The 20,328-nt window shown below is 44.8% G+C and overlaps 1 protein-coding gene and 1 long non-coding RNA gene across 17 annotated transcripts in view; one reads left to right on the top strand and one right to left on the bottom strand.

Moving 5' to 3' along the window:
* The window catches only part of LOC122623049 (eye-specific diacylglycerol kinase), a 109,671-nt gene that overhangs the window by 11,591 nt on the left and 77,752 nt on the right, over nt 1-20,328 (bottom strand). For 6 of the 13 annotated variants that reach the window (XM_043801953.1, XM_043801954.1, XM_043801946.1 and 3 more), the window contains exons 1-2: nt 13,891-14,157; nt 12,043-13,481 (exon numbers count right to left, since the gene is read on the bottom strand). The exons of 2 other annotated variants lie outside the window; for them this stretch is intronic. In XM_043801953.1, coding sequence (XP_043657888.1) covers nt 12,043-13,481; nt 13,891-14,157 — 1,706 coding nt within the window. Of the gene's footprint in view, nt 1-149; nt 1,674-6,771; nt 7,179-12,042; nt 13,482-13,890; nt 14,158-20,328 lie in introns of those variants that run through there. 5 more of the 13 variants (XM_043801947.1, XM_043801950.1, XM_043801951.1 and 2 more) reach the window with 3 other exon arrangements.
* The window catches only part of LOC122623059, a 131,131-nt gene that overhangs the window by 34,158 nt on the left and 76,645 nt on the right, over nt 1-20,328 (top strand). The gene's annotated exons all lie outside the window — the stretch shown is intronic.

Below are 20,328 nucleotides of genomic sequence, written 5' to 3'. Positions count from 1 at the left end.
TGGCTTAAAGCATCCTTTAAAGCTAGAAGTTTTCCCCCATCGTGCTGGACGCATTCGAATTCATTTTAAATGCTTCCCCCTTGTACGTTTTTTTTTTGTTGCAAATATAAGCGTGGGGGAATCCCCTGCTGAATATTTCAGGGACTCACCTCTTCCGGCGCCACGCCCCCAAAGAGTCGAGCTTCCGCTGGCGGAAGGCCGACTTCCGTTGCATGCCGATTGAGGAGCGGCGAAAGCGTCGCACCCCGCCCGCTCCCGCCGCCCCTCCGCCGGCTCCCACCACGCCCCCCGCCACACCGCCCCCAACGGAGCCGAAACTATCGCTGCGCTGCAGTCGACGTCGTGGCTGCGGCAGCGACGGCGACAGAGGCTGCGATGCGGTGGAGTTGCTGCCGTCGCTGTTGCTGCTGCTGCTGCTGCTACTGTGGCTGCTGCAGCAACTGCTGATGCTGCTCCTGTGCAGCGCATTTGCCTCCTCGTCATCGTCCACGTCCACCTCGGCCTCGTACTCATCCTCCGTTTGGAACTCCTCGCGAACCGCGTGCAGCAATCGCTCCATTCCGAAAATTGCTGCGGGGGTGTTGCTGCTGCAGTTGCTGCTGTTGTTGCTGTTGCTGCTGCTGTTGCAGTTGCTGCTGCAGTTGATTTTGTTGCAAATGTCGCAATTACAGCTGCAAGTTTGTGTGCACGCACTGTGGCTGTAGTTGCAATCGCTGTTGTTGCCGCTAGTTTTATGCTGACTGCTGCAGCTGCAGTTGATATTGTTGCAGCTACTGCAGCTGCAGCTAGTGCTAGTAACTATGTTGTTGTTGCTGCTGGTTTTACTGCTGTTCGCACAGTTCTCCTCGCTATAGCCGTCGATATTGGGGCAGATATTGCAATTGCAGTTGCAGTTGCAATAGATGTTGCTGCTGCAAGTGGTCGCGTTGCTGTCGCTGGTTTCTGTGCTGATGTTGCTGCTGCTGCAGCTCAAGTTGTTGCAGGTATCAGTGTTGTTGCTGCTGCTGCAGCTCAAGTTGTTGCAGGTATCAGTGTTGTTGCTGCTGCTGTTGCTGTGGCTGCTGGCGTCACAGTTCAAATAAGATATGAACATGGTTTATACAATGACTTATTTTTTCCACATCCGTTCCCCTTTTTCTCTTTTTTTTTCTTTTTTATTTCTACCTTGCTTTCTCGCTTTGCACGCTTTACATTTCACTTCACTTCATTACACACTCGCTGTGGTCTGTAGATTTTTTCGGTCTTTTTCCGTTGCTTATTTGCATTCAGCTCCCAATCTCGCCATTCCGATTCCGATGCGGATTTCGATTTTGGTGACTCTGCTTCTGTTACTGTTTCTGCTTCTGATTCTGTTTCTGATTCCGAATCCGATTCTGAATCCGATGCGGTTTGTGCCTCCACTTCTGCTACTGTCCGTTTTCGTTTTCGTGTCTGCGGCTGTCATTATGGCGCAAAAAGATTGCCGGAGATTCTGTTTTTGGGTTCGGCTTGTTATTATACGGTTTTATACACTTTACCCCAGCAATTATCTGCGCTACTCCCGAAATTGGATGTATGGGATAGTATGGAATATTCAGGCAATTAACATTCTTTAGCAACGATACTGATATGCTGGCTAAACTGTTCTACATCTTCTATAGCTTCATATATATATTATTTTTACAGTACCCAGTAACTAAATAATTGAATAAATCCTTTATTTAATTTTAATAATTTAAAGAGTACAGAAAATTCACCAGAGTTGTAGGATAAAGAGAACTTCGACGTAAACCCTATTTGGACATGAGACCGCCCCTCTCGTCCCTCTCGCTCACTCCCCCCGCTTGCTGTCTCGCTCTGGCGCACAGCTAGTGCTATTAGTGTGCGTGTGTGCTTAATACATTTGTATACATTTTGTTTATGTGCATTGTAATTAAATTCTTATCAGATGGAAATACATACAGAAAAATGTGACTCGATTTTCTAGTCGTCTTTGTATTTTTCGTGTTTTTTATTTTTCCCCTGACTGCGTACTAATCTCTTTTTCAGTGAGGGCGTTTTATTGGCCTGACAAATTGCTGGTTCGCAGATTTTCCGTGTCAATTGTCAAAGTTTTCCACGGCTTTCTTTCTGCCTAATATCATTTTTATATTCAGTTTTTTGTCGGCCCTCCTTTTGGCGCGTTTTATGCGCGAATTGTGCGCGTTTTGTGCGCGATTTGTGTGCGTTTTGTGTTCTGTTTCTGACGCGCTACTCAAATTTGGATCCACGCTTGATTTACCGCTAAATGTAGCGTATCCGTGTGTACGGATGCGTGTGTGTGTGTGCACTAACACAGCTATATTCACTTAAATTCAAAATGTTTAAATTTAAAAAAAGGTTGAAACATATGAAGTTCCCTTTAATTACTGCGGCAACTAAATATTTGCAGTTCATTTAACTCGTTCAATAACGCCAAGAATTTAGCAAGAAAATGCTGCTAAGTAAATGAAGAAAGGACAAGAAATTGTGTGGGGCTTTTTCAGAGTTGCAAAATTGAATTGCAAATCAATTTGCCGACTGCAGTCTTAATATATCACAATGGACGCTTTTCCTTGGGCGGAAATGTTCAGGGAAAAGTCCAAGGGGAAAATCGACTTGAGATGGAAATCAATGCTGAGATGGCTTTGTGCTAATAGTTCATCAAATAACTTGGCAAAATCATTGCGAATTTCCTTCCATTCCATTTCGCCTGCGCTCCAAAGTGTCCGTTCAAATATACTGAACTTTTCATATTAAATTCGATAAGAAAATTGTGCAAGTAAGCACACTTGCATTTTGTCGCCTTTATTAAAGGGTACTTAAACCAAAGGCATTTATGTATTTATACTCCAGTGCATGACAACTAATTATAAAATACTCGAATTAGTCAAAGCAGTCTCGAAAGTCGCAATACAATCATCTAACAACCCATTGACATGCTGGACATTCAAAGCAGTTAGCCCCCGAAAAAGAGGCAATCATACCCAATTAGAATCGTTTGATACCAAATATGAGTGACCACAGCAGAACTGAACAGAAAGCCCCAAAAAACAGAGACAAACAGACAAGCCGAATAAAACGAATAGAACGAATGAAACGAAGCCAAGCAAGACGTAACAAAACTTGAAACGCAATTTCAATTCAAATGTGATTAATTTCGATGTCGACTGCCTTTGAAGAGGTTTTGGACTTTGCGGCGTGGCGGGGAGGTGGCAAGCCATTGGGTGTGTGTGTGGGTGGAAAAGCGGGGGAAAAACTGGGGGGAAAACCGGGGAAAAGCGGGCAAGCGCTCGGCTAATGAAAGGCAAACTGTCGTCGGTGGTCCGGACTTGGTAATGGGATTGAGATTCCGGGGAGGAGACAGCTCCTCCGCCTTCTCTTGCCATCTTTCGCCATCTTTTGCCATCTTTTGCAGTGCGGCCCCATTGACAAAATCGATATAAACCTTGGAAATATCTTTGCGTATTTCAATAATGACACTTTGCATTTGCCACCACCCGCCACCACAACGAGCCATTTGACTTTGACATAATAAAATCGAAAATAAAAATGCACAAATAAATAAATATTCAAAAGTGCCGCATGAGCAGCCAGTGAGCGTCATCAAAACCGCATAAAAAACATATAGATACCGTTTTAACCCCTAAAAGGGAATTGTGGTCTCTCAGCTGGCCATTAATTATCGCCCACAACTGTGCGCTTTCAATGAATCCTGTACCGATCCTTGCCAAATATATATATATAGATATGCTTTCATTCATCCATTCATTTGCACATTTAAGCCAATGAGAAATCCATTTGAGCTGGCCCAAATGAAAAATTATCTGCACGTCCTGGCCAACGTTTTCGTCCTGTTCCTTGGCTCCTTCATTTTGAGATTGCGATTAATGCCCTGGCATTGGAATTGAAAACGTGGCAACAACTTTCGAGCATCCATCTCTTCCTCTTAAAAAAACTCAGATTGTAGCCCCCCGAAATGGGGTTTCTGGAGTGGCAGCTCCTGAGTTCCCGAGCTGCGAAATGGCAACAACTTGAGAAAAGGATTTAAAGCTAATGAATATTAACAATAGCCCGGCCACTTAGGGCTGCACTGCGCGAAATTGGGCAGGCGGCAGTCGAAAAAGCACAAAATACACTAACCATTTTCAAAAATATGGAAGCAAACTAGTTACATTTGGGGATGCAGTTTGTTCCTAATTGCCATTGAAGGTTTGCTAGCAGTTCGATCGATTTTATAGAGTATAGTTTCCAACCCATCTGCAATTTCTCCACGTGTAACCGTGGTGGAGACGTAGTGCATCCGGCAAATGGTCAGAGATTGGGCTACCAAAGGAGAGGGGGAAGTGGGGCTGGGGAGGAGCAGGAGCAGGGGGGACTAAACGAGCGGGGGCTGCAAATGAAATGAATATTTCTTAATTGGCATTAAGCGTTTGGCCTGCCGGTGAGGTGTTTTCCCGCGGGCGAAGTGGGCGTAGTGGGCGGGGCTTGGACTTGATAACAAGGCCAGCACAACAGGCAGCAACCTGACCTGCAAAACATTTCAATAAGCGGAGAGCAACAGGACCTGCAAAATATGCATGGCAACGGGGGGTGGTGGGAAGGGGGGAGCAATCGCAGGACTACGGACAAATCTCTGGAGAAAACTTTGCAGACGGATACGGATACGAATGCGAATGCATAGAGACCCTGATCCAGATGCTGATGTTCGCCCTGGCATTTCTATTCAGGCCCCGGGGCATTCAGTGTCTGTGTCAAAAAGTTTCGCCAACAATTAATAAACTTAAAGAGGAATCAAGGAATTTTACAACTCGGCAAGGGCTGAGAGCTCGAGAGAAAATGGAACAAATATTCCCGACAATTTAAGTGCCTTAATACCCTGCCAAGAAAATGGTACCTCTTTCTTATCAGGGGAAATGATTTAAGTGTATGTTTTTGTAGTGGGGAGTGCCTTGAACCCCCATATCTGGCTCGTATCTCAACTGTTTCCGTTTCGCAACTCTTTCGGCTAAAACTGGTAGCTATTCGCCTAATCTATTGCACAATCTGGAATTATCTGGGGCCACTAAAATTTATGAATGAATTCAAGCGGCGGGCAAACAAACAAAGGCTCCAAGAAAACGGAATCTCTTAAAAAAGGCAAAACATCTGACCGCTTTATAAAGAAAAAAAAGCGTATTAGACGTCACACGTTTCTTGGAAGAGACAGCCAGCCCATTCAAAAGGTTATTAATAAGTTGCACGAGTTTAGAAAATGATGGCGAATCGCTGAATCTGATTTAAATGTAATACATTTCCATTTGCTCCTTTCTTCAGCACTTTAATTGAAATACTTTGTTTGCTTTGTTCGCCAGTCAGAATGAAAGCAGAGGCGAAAGACGACAACGACATCATATTTTCCACTTTTTTACATTCTTTTTTTTTTTTTTGGTTTTTTGGGTTTTTTTTTTGCTAAAAATACTTAAGTTAATTATGAGAACAGGCAGCGGGCAAGTCAAACATTTCAAATCTAAAACATGTGTGTGACTTGATATTTATTTTTAAATCAGCAATTATATGTGTTTTTCTCGATTTTCACCGCACTACATGCGGCAGGTGGAAAAGGCGGCGAGGGGAAGGGGGAGGGGGAAGGGGAAGAAGTTATCCCCCTGGATTTAAGTGTAAATTTATGCCGGCATAAATTACGAGTGGAAATTAGTTGCCGATAATATTGCCATACGCTCCGATGAAGATGCATATGCGCGGCTCTTCGACGAATGTGATATGAATATTTCTTTAATTTTAATATTATTTTTAAACCGCCGGCTCACGTGGCGTATGCGCAATATGCAGACCCCTCCGTCATTCCCCCCTAATCCCCCCCCTAATTTCCCCTTGCTCGCCATTCGAAAATTTCGTGGGCGTGGCCGGCCGGGCTCCTTGATTTGTGTCTTGTGATGTTTTTGGCTGGGCGCAGCTGGCAAAACAAGCCAAAGCGGAAAAGAGCGAGGGAAAGGGGGAAACAGAGAGGAAAAAGGGGGAAAATGAGGAAAATAACAGCAGCAAATCGACAATAAATCAAATCAAATAAACGAAATGCGACGTACTTGGACTCTCTCCCTTCACTTTCCTCAGCCAGCGAGCAGCCCACACCATAGTTTTCGCCATAGTTTCGCTGATAAATGAGTGCGAAATTCCCGAAATGTCATGGCTGGCAGTTGGCCTTTGGGTTCAAGATGCCAAGCAGTAAGAATATTTAGACTATATGCACTTGCAGTAGTATGCAGTTGCAGTAAAAGTGGAAGTCGGCCAAGAAGTGGCCGATAAATGCCGTGGTGTTGGCCAAGCAATTACGATATCGTTTTTGGCACCAAACTGCAAGTGCAATGCAATGAGTTTGTCTGCGGTTCAGCGCAAATGTATCTAGATACAAATGGAAGCTGCAGCTCGGAAAGGAGCCTCAGTGTCGGCGAATTTAATAAAATATATGAATCTCCAACTGCTTATGCGAAATATTCCAAACTGTAGCAATCTTTGTGGAAAATTTAAACATGTGTACACATTGATTTGCTGCCAAGATATCGTGTAATACTTAATAATTTGTGATTGGGCCAAAGTCCAAGGCACCGAATTGACGGCTTGCCAAGCACATATACCATATACCATACACCATACTATCCCATATATTCCACACATATCCCACATATATATATGATCTATCGGCGTTCTCGGGTTCAAAATGACCGCCCAGCATTGAACTCCCGATGACCCCTGACCATATCGTTTAATTCGCACTTCATATCGGCGACGTTGCTTCGGTTTGCTGCTTTTCAAGTTCATCGGTTAATTGAATTGAAATTGTTGAATTTCCTTCGCTCTTGTCTCAATTAAGACACACTTGGCGTATTTCGGTGGCTGGTTATTTTTAGGCCAAATTGACATCGTTTTGACCCTTTGCGCTCTTTGTTTTGATTTTCCCTTTCCCCTTTCCCCTATTCACTTTTTTCTTGTTATTTTGAGCTACACACTTTGTTGCACTTTGCTGGCTTTTCCGTGGCACTTTTTAATTTGCGACACGCGCGCACCGTGCGTTATTTTATTAATTATTCTATTCATTTTTCGGGCTAGAATTTTCCGCCAGATTTTCCGCTTTTCCCATTCTATATTCTTTTCGCTTTTCGGCTTTCGGTTCTTTTGCTGGCGGCAGCATCCAACCGCACAAGGCAACTGAGCGGCGGGCGAGCGAACCGAAAGTGAGCAAGAGCGGCGGCTGTGGCGCCGGCAGCGACGCAAGCAGCGACGGTAGCAGCGACGCAAGCAGCGGCAGCGACGGTAGCAGCGGCAGCGGCGGCACACCAGTTGGCACTTTGTCACCTCAAAATGCGGCCGCTTTTCGCCATTTCACTAGACGCCACAGCGTGGTGAGTTTTCCACAGCAGCATCGGCGATCAGTGCTGAGCATTTGGCTATGGAATAGCTGCATAAAAAGCCGATCCTCAAAGTAATATTTTGCTTATAGGAAAGTTAGATTTAAATACTATCCCAAAGCATACGTTTCTTGTACTGATCATAACACAGAATTATAATTTATGTTAAGTTATGTTATGTTATGTTATGTTATTATGTTGGCTAAATGAGCACTTTCTAGTTTATTTCTAGTTTCTGGTTTAAAGAACAATTTCAAGTTTGCTTCTATGCAAATAATTTGAAACTGTTGTTAAAATTTGTATTTAAGCGAGATAAGTTGGTATTTATAATATGAAATTCCTTAGATACGTTTTATATTTATCAAATATAATATCTTTGTATCTTTGGTTGCAATTCTCTTATTTTTAAACGCTTTGTGGCTCCTTCTTTTGTGGGCATCACTGCTGGCGATCGCTCTGTGACTTTTTTTCGGTTGTTGTTTTTTTTCGCCAGCGTTTTCCATTTGGATCGTGATGGTGACATTTTCTAGCTCTGCCGCCGTCGCAGTCGCCGTCGCAGTCGCAGTTTCTGACGTTTTCGCTGCGGTCGCTGCTTTGTCTCGCGCTTTGATTGTTCAGTTTCGCTTGGCATATTTTCGCTTTGTGCCTTTCAATTTGCATTTCAATTTCGCCTCCATGCGCCCAGCCTCACCTACGCCCTTGCCCCGCCCCCTTTTCACCGCCCCACGCCCCCCTTAAGTGCTGACGTAGTTGTGGCAGCGGAAAAACGCGAGAAAAGGGCGATAACAGCGCGCAAAAAAGAGCCAAACAAATGTTTCATAAAACTTAATTGTAGTCGAGTGTTGTTGCCGCTGTGGATGTTACTGCTGCTGCTGCTGTTGCTGTTGTTGCTGCTGCTGCTGCATGTGTTGCATGCCGCCTGCGTCAGCAGCAGCCAAATGCGGAACTGCGCCAAGAAATAAAAACCACAGCGAGAGAATGAAAAGCGAATAAAATAATAGCACAAGTGCAGACTGAAGACAGACTAAAGCGATTCATTTATCATCCTCTGTTTGTGTTTTTCTTGCTTCGAGATTTTTATTGTCTTGTTCTAAATTTGTAGCTTGGCTCCGGGAGTTTTAAATTGCATTTTTGCCACAGCACGATTTCCGTAAGAGATTTGTTTAAAAATTAGCATTTTCAAGCGGTTTCTAGCTCAAAATCAACAGTAACGACTGCTTAATGCAACTAACGAGCTTAGCTAAACATTATCCAATAACTCCCATACCTTTCCATGTTTTTTTTGCATTTATATTGCAATTTAGATAATCTTTGGAACTTCGTTTGGCAACATGCTCAATGAGTAAAATAAATATCTATGTTTCAAGTACCCAGCAGTGGCTGCCACAGCTCAATCAGGGAATATAGCGAATTTGGAACACAATCGCATATCCCCCGAGTTTTGTATGCTAATTTCGTGTATGCAAAACTTGGCAATCCCCCCGCTCCCCTTTCGAACCCTCAAATCAAAAGGTTCCATGGGATATACGTACATACATATTTACATACGTACATACTCGTATATGTACGTATAGTTCCCCTCGGGGGAGTATTTTCATAAAATTATTTGCCCCATTGTCATAAAAGTTAAGTTAACTTTTTGTTTCGCCTTGTTCGATGGCTGGTAGCAGCAGCTACTTCTCTGTGTGTAGTTGTTGTTGTTCTCGGGCTTGTTTTGCTGTTGTTGTTATTGTTATTGTGTGGGTGGGCTGGCGGTTAAAAAGCGGTAAGAGAGGGGGAGGGGTTGGGGTATTGGGATTGGGCGTGAAAAAGGCGGAAAATCCAGCGGAATGTCGGAGGACCCAAAGTCGCATGAATGAACCGCACACGCCCCGGGGACAGACAGAAGAAACCAAAGAAAGACGCACGAACGCTTGCCGGCGTGCACTGCGAGAAAATGTTTGCACTCCAAATTGAACTTAAATATTGTTCAAGCTCATCATCAAAATGGAGTACGTAAACCAAGTTAGCAGTAACTATACTAAATAAATACAGTTTTAGGCTGATCTTACTACTATGGTTGGGCATCATATTTTTCTTTGAGTGCACACAAGTGTAGGAACCTGAAGTCTAGAGCGAAAACTGAAGTGTAGGCCGCTTCTGAATGCCAAAGCGAACGACTGCAGTGTCCGGCATGCGCCGCATGATTGAATGATTTCATAATATTTTCCATTTTATCGAGCAAAAGGTCTGAGGCGGCCGACAAACATTTTTGGCAGTGGCAGAAAATTAAACATATCAGTCAGTGGTCAATGCCCGGAATTGCCTTAGAATGGCCTGAATGGGAGATAATAACGTGTCACGCTTCGGTCTCGTAAATCAGCAAATCCAACTTTATGAGTGGTCCTGGTCCTGGGTGTCCTGGTCCCCCAAAAACCTAACAAACCCAGCGCCCCTGGGCTCCCACTAATGGAGAGCCCCCTGAAGTGAGAGTTTAATGGGTATTTTCGTATGCTAGGGACAATAAGTGGCCATAAATTGGGACAACATGAATCGGAAATTAAAAAAGATACCGCAGCATTAAAAACAAAATGGAAAGGGAAACTCCAGCACAAATTGCTGAACGCAGGACGCATTTCAATATTAATTCATTTTCATTTCCAGTACTTATCTTTTGAGTGCACATGGGGCAGTCAAGGGTTAACCAATATGTCTGCACACATACAACTCGTATATGTATATATTTACGTACCTGCAAGTAAAAGAGCGATAATAAAAATTATTCATTGGGGAAAATATTTACTTATATTCGAGTGCAAAACGAATGCCTCAGCAGTTTATGGATTGCATTGAGCACTGAGCTCACTTGAATTTTTAATGAATATGCGCATGAAAGGCAATCCAATTAATGTAAAGGATATGGGCAAAGCAAATATTTGACTGCACAAACTGATGTACTGTGAATCCAGATTGGATTCATAAGTTTTAGTTTTTACCCCACCACCGCCCCAGTCAAACAAAACTCGCATGTGATTTATTTGAATAAATACTCTTCGGTGCTGCCTATGATAAACCCGCACTAAGCTAATTAATTTTCCGCGAAACGGAATCGAGTTTCCCGCCACGGAAAAGCACACACGCAGAGTCCTAATCTATTCAATCCATCATAGGGGAGTTCGGGCTCTGAATTATCCATAGAGCCACATCGGTGCCATCGAATGGGTGGAATGGCTCCCATGGGTGGAGCTGCAGCTCCTGGTGGCTTGGGTGATCCTGGTGGAGGCGCCGGGAAACAAATTGGTCGCAAGTGGTTCGTCAACCTCACACCTCACGATTTCGGACACGCAGTCGAGCCGCCTTCTTGTCATTAGGCGCAATGGGATACGCGGACAACGGACAAAGGACAACGGACACAGGACAACGGACACAGGACACTTTGTTTGAATATTATTTATGAGCGGCTTTTGTTGTAACTCAAGGAAATCGGTTCGCTGAGCCAATTTTACCACACTCTCTGTGGGTACACTGACTTATATGAACGGTAACAAATAATATCATTTTGATTTAAAGTAAAACAATAATAATTTCCACTATTTGTGGGTTTTCTTAAAATAATAATGCTTAAATATAACCAAGTGCTATGCAAAGCTCCTCAAAATATATAAATTGTACAATATGAAGATTTATACGAGCTATAAAAAATATGTTATACTTGTGTGCACATCGTTATTAACCATGGATAATGGTTAAGGTGGTAAGAAAAGATTTATATACTCCCTAATTCTGCAGTATTAAAGTCCAATGATTTATTTTAAGGGCATTTGCAGTTTGTCTGCACAGTTTTTCTTGCGACTCCTTGTTTGGCTTATTTTTTCGTGCGGGCCCACATAATTTATTCAAGCCGAGGGTTGGCATACGGCACGTTGTACTCCACGTCCGGAGTGGCGAGAATTATGAATTGCCAGTGGCCAAGCGGAGGAAGCGCAGTGAGCAGGGTACGAAAGCCTTTGTTTCTAATTAGGCTTAAGTCGACGGGGCTTGGTCCACTGACGGACACAAACGGACACCTAACGGACATCTAATGTGTCACCCTGGAAGGCGCACGTGTCACACACGCCGCCGGTCAAGTGGGATTCGGGATTCATAGCTCGGGATACGGGATAGCGGATACGGGATACGCTATACGAGATCCTGGGTCCAAGTCTAAAATACGTCCAAGCCCCGGAAAACAGACACAATTATGTACCGGTCCGTCGTGCCTGATCCCAAAAACCTAACCAGAGCCACGTGTTAAGCTCGTTTTAATGAGTCAATTTAAAAGTTTGGCGCTCTAAAAATAGCCACCCAACTTAGGAGTGGATTGCCTGCGAGTGTTGGGCGAAACCTTGAATCTCTGGGCAAAGTCAAGGCGAAAGTAAACAATGAAGGCAGGCCCAACCAGGGATATCCCACATTGGGGTTTTTCCCCTCAAAATTGGTGTGCGTCAGTGGGGGCAAGGCTTTAAACTGTTGGGTGAACTCTAATACCAAAAGTATGGGTGTTAAATTAGGTATAGAAATAAGCATACCCCAAGTACAATAGTAAAGTTGAGTATTTGAGTATGTAAAGAACGTAGGAACGTAAGCAAAATGTAAGTCGTTCCGTATCGATGGTACATACCCGTCTGCGTAGGTGACAGTGGATCCGGTCATGGACAAGGCCTTGTACCTGGCCTGCTCGTCAGTTGGTAGCACGATGTCCACGGATCGCGATCGGGTTGCGTTTATATTCGGCACGGTGAGGAAGCAGCCATCGGCACTTGGTTGCAACTCCTCCGTTTTGGCGTTCGACGAGAGCTTCGAGAAGCACGAATCCACGGAGGCGGCGCGATCTCGCTTCAAATCCGGCACCATTAGGTAAATGTCCCGCACCACGAAGGCGTTATGATGACTGGAGGAGGCACCACTGCTGCCGGCGCCTCCGGGCGAGCCACACGTAGCCATAGTCGATGCCTCGTCCAGTGAATCGGCCGTGTCCACCGATGACTTGGTGTTGCTGTTGTCCACCTCCTCGTGGGAAACGTTCTCCAGTGAGTTCCCAGTGGGCTCCACGAATATCGCCTCCTGTCGCGAAATCGAGCGACGTCTTGCTCGCACTGGCAAGCCCATAGCTGCGCCAGCATCATCGGCATCCGCAGAGGAGCAGGGCGTGGAAATGGTCGGGGTCAGAGCTGGCAATCTTCCCGAATGGGAGGAGCAGGGCGAGATGGGCGGAGAGCCGGGGTCCAAGGGGAGATGCGGCGGTGATGGATAGTCCCCGTTGGTTGGACTCAGCGTGAAGGTTATGCCACAAGGCGTTGCCGGCTGGGGCGGCAACAAGGTGTTGCCGAAATGCGGCGAGCCATTGTCCGAACCCTCCAGGCCCTCATCCTCGGAGGCCGAGGTGACCGAGCTGCTACCGATGGTGTGGCGCCGCATTTGGCGCGGCAGGCGGGCGCGCGACTCCTCGATGCTGCTGCCTTGGCTCATGTTGCCAATGCGGATGTCCATCTCTAGTGCAGCATCGTCATCCGGATCGTGATCGTGCTCGGACTCCACCTCGGTGCGGGGATCTTCATCCGCCTCCTCGGTAGCCGCCTCAGTGGTCTCCTCCTCGGCATCCTCTATGGCAGCACTGCCCTCCTCCTCCTCCTCCGCGTTGTTGCTGCCCTCCACTTCGTCCTCATCCTCACTCGCCTCCGAACTGGTGTTGCTGTAGCTCAAGGCCGTCAGCTCGCGATGATCGATAAAGTAACGCTGCTCGGCGGTCATCCGGCGCTCGTACTCCTCCAGATAGTGACAATGGATGCAAGGCGGCGGTGTCTTGGTGGACGAGCTGCGCCGAGCCTTTAGCCGCCTGGGCACCTCCAAAAACGTGCCCGAGTCATCGCTGCCCGCCGAGGCAGTGGCCGAGTCAAAGCTATGGGATCTTTGCTGGTGGGCCGCCAATGGAACCTGCAAGAAGCCAGCCTCCGAGGAGCGTTCATCTGCCGAAGCCGAGGATGAGGACTGCTGTTTGAGCAGACTAGAGGAGGCACGCTGCGACTCCAGTTGCATCTCGTCGAAGGAGGCTGAGCGCACCTGCAATAAGTGATGCGGGGATCACAGCGGTCAGCGAGGTCACTCATAAGTGGCGCCCAACGAGGGGCATTCTAGGCAAACATAACGTTGGTATCTATAGATTGCCATCGAAAGTAACTCATGCAAAACGCGATATAAACGACACAACAAAAAGGTAGAGTGAAAAGGACAACAACAGAATGTTTTAAACATAAGAGTAAACACAGCAAAACAACGAATAGACAAAAGCAGGCCAAATAAAGAGGGGCGTTTCAGTTGTGGCGCCCAACGTGGGGCCTTGGATTTTCAGTTGCAACAGGGATAAGATACATTAAAACGAAAACCACTTAAAAACGAACCAACAACAATCCAAACTCGCATGCTGCAGGCAACAACAATATCGGAATTAACGAGTATCCACCTTTTTTACCTGCTTGGGCACCTCCAGGCTGTTCTGCATCTTCATTTCGGCGCCTGTGGGAGTGCGGGATCGCGTGAAGGTTGTTCGCAGGCGCTGCATGGTGGCTGCCGTTGTTGCTTGCAGTTGCTGGTGGAAGTTGCTGCCGGACGTTGTCGCTGTCGATGTGGTTGTCGGTGTGGTTGCTGCTGCAGTTGTCGGCTTAGTTATTGCCGCGTTGCTGGTCGAGGATGTGGGCTCGGGCAGCTGATCGATGGACGGTTGTTGCTGCTGCTGCATTTCGCGCTGTTGTTGCTGCAAAGTGGTTGCAAGTGGCTGCTGCTGGTGCTGCAATTATTTCTGCTGCTGTTGTAGTTGCTGTTGCTGCTGACAATTGGTTGTTGTTGTCTGTGGTTGTTCTTGCTGCTGTTGTAATCGTTGTTATATTGTTGTCACTGTTGATGTCTGGGTTGTTGTTGCTGTTGCTGTTGTTGCTGTTGTCGTCGTTGGACTGAATGTTGCAGTTGCAGCTACTATCGGTGATTAGTTTTTTGCTATTGCTGGTATGGCTGTTGTAGTTGTTTTTGTAGCGAGCTAACTGCGGATTGACAATTCTGATGGCCAATTCCATTTCGATGTTGATTTTCTGTGGAAGTTGAATTCTTTTTCCTTTTTCCTATTTCCTTTTTATTTTATTTCCGGTTAGTTTAGCTTCCTGTGGGAAAGTTTTTGTTTTTTTTTTTTGCGGCTGAGTTCAGGACTCTCGTTGTGGTTGTTCTTGTTGTCGATTCCTGTGGCTGGTTGTTGGTTGTTGGACACCAGAAGCCAGTTCTTGGTTGGCTCTCTGGGTTTTTTGTTTTACTTTTAATTAATCAAAAGTTTCGCGCTGTGAATTGCAATTTGCAAAGGACCGAGAAAAGAGCAAGAGAGAGAGAGAGAGAGAGAGAGGGAGAAATGGAAGAATTGATTACGTTAGTTAAATGATTAAAAAGCATTTTCCGCAATTTTCCTTCTTCACCGAAACTTAAACAATGGCTGTAAAAAAAGCTGATCAATTTACACGCCAAACAAATTTTTGCTGACCAATTTCGTGAGTCTCAAACACACAAACACACAAGCACACTCACTCGCACACACAAAAGCCCTCGCATCGAAGGTTTTCGCAAATTGAAAAATCCTTTTATCGCCGGCGGTGCTAAAATTGTTTGTTTGAAGTATTTTTGAAAACTGCTGCCAGCTGCAGGGCTGAAAAATGCAGTGGTCAACATATACACAACTTTTGTCGCCGTTTCTATAAATGTGTAGGATATTCCCTTACGCACATTAAAAATGGGAAAGTAGGTACATTTAAATGAGTGATTAATAATTTAAATAACCATTACTTTTTATTTTGTAAAAGAAAAAGTTTTTAAGGGAATGATTTGCTTAATTTATAGGTAGAATGTGATAGGGATGTGGAATATTAAATACAGATTTCGCGAGGGCAATCAGATTCGTGGTCATGATGCTGCCCTTTGACCTGGTCACGGATATTCTTGTTTGCCGTTTGAAGCGCCGTGCAGTTGCCCCCTTCCTATTGTTGTATGCGAAAACTTTTTTCCTTTGCCTGCTGTTATGCTGCGGTGCTGTTTTGCTTTCTATTCCCTTTCAATCCATTCGAAAAGCACACCGGGGGGTGGGGGGGGCCACGTGTGTGTTTAGTTGAAAGTGCTAAATTGACGGGCGATGCGGTTCGGTTCGGTTTGGTTCGGTTCGGTTTGCTACGGTTCGGTTTGATTCCGGGCTGGAAAATGGATGAGACTGAGGGAAATGGGGCGAGAGGCGGTTTCGTTTTACAGACAATAGGTGGCTGAAGGAAAACAACGGGAAAAAATCCATTATGGCATACCTTTGGCATGTGCCGCGACTCCACTGGTGGCGCGGGGTCACCAAGGATAAAAAGGGGGGGTCACCAGGGGGGGCATTCGGTTCGAAGTTCGACTGCGAGTGTGAGCTCGTGGGGCTCAAAAAAAAAAGAGAAAAAAAAAGGATGCGGCCGGACAAAGAGCGATCCTTTTCCCCCTCGTTTTACTTTCTGCAAGCGCCCCAAGTTTGTGTGGGTCGCAAATTGAAAGCGTGAAATTAAATGAAAATGATATAGCTTTGAAATTGAATTCCATAGAAATGCCGAAAGTTTGCCAGGTGACAGCATGGAATGGCTTTGCGAGTCGCAAAAGAATTTGTTAGAGTGCGTAATTAGAAAAGCTACCGGGGCAGCTACCTGACCTTCGTCGAATTACCAGGATTTAATTGGAAATGGAAAGCAGTTGCATTCATTGCATAGCCCATTTCCGCACTGAGATTGAACCATTCATTTAGCCTACTTTTCGGCATTTTTCAAAACTAGAGACGTGCACCATTTTTGCCTAAGCCTTTAACCCATTAAAGCCACAACAAAGGCATGGCTTCTCAACTCCCTTGGCTAGCGGTAGGAAGGCAAAAGTTTTGAGAATGTTCCGACTACAAGCAAAGTTCCCTATACATTTGCCCTGATTTATGCCACTTCAGCTGCGAGGGTGGATACTTTGTAATTAAGTAAATTTCCGGCCAAGTAAAACGCCCATAAATCTTGGACATTGTTCGCCACTCAGTTAATTAGCCGAGAACTGACAGATTGTGCTTTGCAGCGATAAGCCAGCAATTCGAATGGCAAACCATTTTCAATTGACCAGCCCCACAGCCACACACTTCGCCCCTCAACTCGCTGCATCGTTTAAGGGCCAAATCAAATATCATATATATATATGTACATATATATACTGGCTGATTACAAACACGTTATTTTCCGACCGCCGCCCCTTGCCCTTTGCTCTCCACTTCCCTGATGGCCTCGTAATTGTTCAGAGGCCGCGTGGCACTAAGTAAAAAGTTTTGTATAATTTTTCATAAAGGCACAGCCCCAACAAGCAGCCACAACAACAATATGAAATATATATGTATATATATATATAAATATATATACTCATATATATGTACAGCGAGTCAAAGCGCTGCAAGTGGAGCAACTGGGGAATCGGTGGCGTATGAGGAATTTCCTTATTATGTGACTGAGCAAACTGAACGCCATTCCCTGCGCACTGGCTGGGGATTGGGGAAATCCCCCTTGGCTGTGCGCCTCTGCCTCTGCGTCTGGCTCATTAAAGGTGCCACAAAATGAAAGCGCTTCACTTGCAGGCCATAAACAATTTGCTGAAATTAATTTGCGTTTTTACCTAAATCTAACTGCTATAGAATCTGATACAATGGATCACAATTTTATGAAAGAAAATGCGAAAGTTAGTTACCTACTCAACTAGAAACGAAAATGGATACTAGTAAAATTTTAATTTATTGCAATAAAGCAATTTGTGAACTTTTGCCCAGAATTTAATTGGTTCGAGTTCCTGACTTCCCCCTTTTTTTCTTGTATTTTCCTGGCCCAGACGCTGAAAATTAATCCGCGGCATTTTAATTTTTCCGGGGGAAAAGCTCGTGGAAATTGAGTTAGTCAGGCGTGGATCTGCGGTCAGCGGAGAAGGGGTTAGGAAAGTTGTCTCGAATAAAAGAAGAAAAATATGTTAATTTCAATTAATTGTTGGCAGCGGCGAAAGTTCTCGTTCACGGAAAAACGAATAAAAAAAAAGAAGAAAGCGAAAAGAAAAATTGGTTGGAATGGAGAAGAGTTTACGCTTGATGGGGTAAGGGTTTCCAATTTGCTTTGGGGTTGTGTTTGGGGTTGAGTTTGAGTTTGGATCTTCTTCGTTTGGTTAGAATAACTTGGAAGCAGCATCATAATTTGCTGCCATTTGTCGCTGACACAAAAAAAAAACAAGGAGATGAGAAGATGGGAAGTGTGTTTTTGTTGCACCTAATGACTGTTGGGGAAATTTGATAACGCGTGGCGTTTTTGGGCGCCGTGAACTTTATCGAAGGGGGGGGGAGGCAAAAAGTGTTCCCGGAAATTCAGTAGAATATTTAAATAAATTTTTGACAGAGTAACTCGGCAAACAAAACGAAAAGTGAATGGAAAAACTTTTTCAGCACCTCCCATCCCATTCCAGCCCATTTTCATTTGCTTGCTGGCTTAATTTTCTCCTCGTTTTTTTCGCTCTGTTTTCTTTTGCGAAGGGGCTGCTTGGAGTTGTTGCACGTGTCCTGCGGATCCAAGGATGCGATCGAAGGTCTAAGGACGTGCCCGATGATTTGGCATATTCATCAATGGCATCGAAATCCGGAGACAAGCTGCCGGCAAGAGTTTGAAATGTGAGCAGAGCGTTTTTGCCTGCCGCTTATCTTGGAGTAATAGAAAAGAAAGCAGAAGCTCAGCTACATTTTAATCAAATATTTAAATATATTTAATTTATGATATAGTTTTATGTGGTGGCTCACCCAGTGGCCCTTTCTTTGATAATATTTGATCAAAAAGAACAGAATACATTTTGAAAAAAGCCCAAAACTATGCGACATCTTTTCGCAGTGCAGCTTCATCTCGGTTGGCTGGCATTTTGAATGCGAATTCAATTCGGCTCGCAAGTGGGTCAATAGTGACGTCAGCAGGTGGCAAAAAAACAAAAAAACAAACAAAAAATGAAAAAATGAAAAGCCTCCTACACACACACAAACAAGGAAAGGGTTTTCAACTTGAGCGATTGCTTCCACTTGAGGAGCCGTTTTTTGTTCGCTTCTCGACGGCTTTTCTCACAGTTTTCCTCGCATTTCCGCAGCAATCTCAATCGATGCCAAGTTGGGCTGCAAGTGGAGCAGGTTAAGTGCAAATCCTTGTAAGGATATGCCATCGATAGTCCCTTGCACGTGCACATACATAGATATACACATATGGATATATATGTATACATTTACCATATAGAGTCTGCGAATGTTTGAAAATCGCGCTCAACTCGCGTGTAAAACGCGTCATGCAATTATCAAAAGTGACAGACAAGTAATGAGAACGAACGAAAGGAACAAATTGAACCGGAAAATGTGTGGAATTGCACAGTAAATTTGGGAAAAACGATTCGCGATGACCCCGCCAAATAACAATGAATTATGTAGAATAAATAAAATGAAAATCAAATTAAAATGCATTAATCTTGGTTTTAAACCATTTTTTCCATACTTTTTTTTTGATTTCGGTTACGGGTAAATAAACTTCACATTTTTGGCATCATTGATTCCGAATGTGATTTTCATAGTTTTTTCTCCGCTTCTGGATTCACAAAAGTCCACCATACATAAAATAAAATCGCGTGGCTTTTCCACTTTTCCTCATCCTGCGAGCCCCTGACCTCCTGACCTGACATTTTTGACACTCTATTGAAATGGATTTTTGAGTATTTCACAGGACTCGATTCGATTCGATTCGATGCGATTCCATTCCATTCGATTCGATTCGATTTGTGTGTGCCATTGGTAATGTGGGTAATGTGTGGAGACTTCCGAGCGCTGCCACTGCCACCCACTAATGCCACCGCAGTGACCTTGATGGCACGCCCATGTCATGCCGCCTGCCCCTGACAGCCTCTCGAATCGAATCGAATCGAATGGAATGGAATCGAAACGAATCGAACGGCATTAGCCATAGGAATCGAGGGGCAATATTTGATATCCACTTGCAATTATGTCAGCGCAAACTGACAGGCCACAGCTCGTTGACTTTTCCAGCAGCGTAGGGCCTTTGTCGCATTAGGGGTAATGAGGGGGTTGTTCTAGGGAGGGAGTGGGGTCCCCACCATCCAGCCATGGATAATGCCCGACTCTGGCCAAATCGCACCGAGGTGCTAAGGCAACGGCAGACCCACTCAAAGTCAACATGAAGTGGCCGGGAAATTAGGGCATTTAACATGCGGCTGGTAAAAAGAGCGGCTGGGGCGAAAAAAAAGAGAGCAAACAAGGCCAAAATGCGCTAAATACTTGACTCAATAAACGAGATTGTTGTGCAGTTCGGCTGACGATACCAACTACCCTAGGAAAATACCCACATGAATACCCTCTAAACGAAACGGTCTACATTTCACTTGTGTGCAAGCTTGCTAGAAAAACAATATGCAACTCCTAAACATGACAAAATGTATTTTTAAGTTGACAGTGGCAGCTGTGAAAAGCAAATGCATTTTTATTTGAGAATATCTAGCAGCTCTTTTAATTGAATTTCCTGGAGTTTGCCCAAATCCACAGACCCCTTAAATTGCCAACTGCCAATCAGGCATCAAAAATCGACAACAACATGGAAACTATGGATGAATCTTCGTCAATGGATGAATGGATTTTCTTTCAACGCGGACATGGCCGAAAAACCTCCTCCCCACATTTTTGTGTGTGTGTTCGGGGGCCCTAAACGTAAAGTAGAATAGGTGCTAAATGGCTGAGCACATAACAACAAGTTAGTTGGGGATGCGGCAAATGGGAAATGCTGAATTCAGCGAGGGCAGTTAGACGCCTCTTGGTAATTTG

Source organism: Drosophila teissieri, chromosome X (genome assembly GCF_016746235.2).
Source record: "Drosophila teissieri strain GT53w chromosome X, Prin_Dtei_1.1, whole genome shotgun sequence".
NCBI lineage: Eukaryota > Metazoa > Arthropoda > Insecta > Diptera > Drosophilidae > Drosophila > Drosophila teissieri.
Note: the sequence above shows the minus strand (reverse complement) of the source record. Positions and strands in the feature narration are given on the sequence as shown.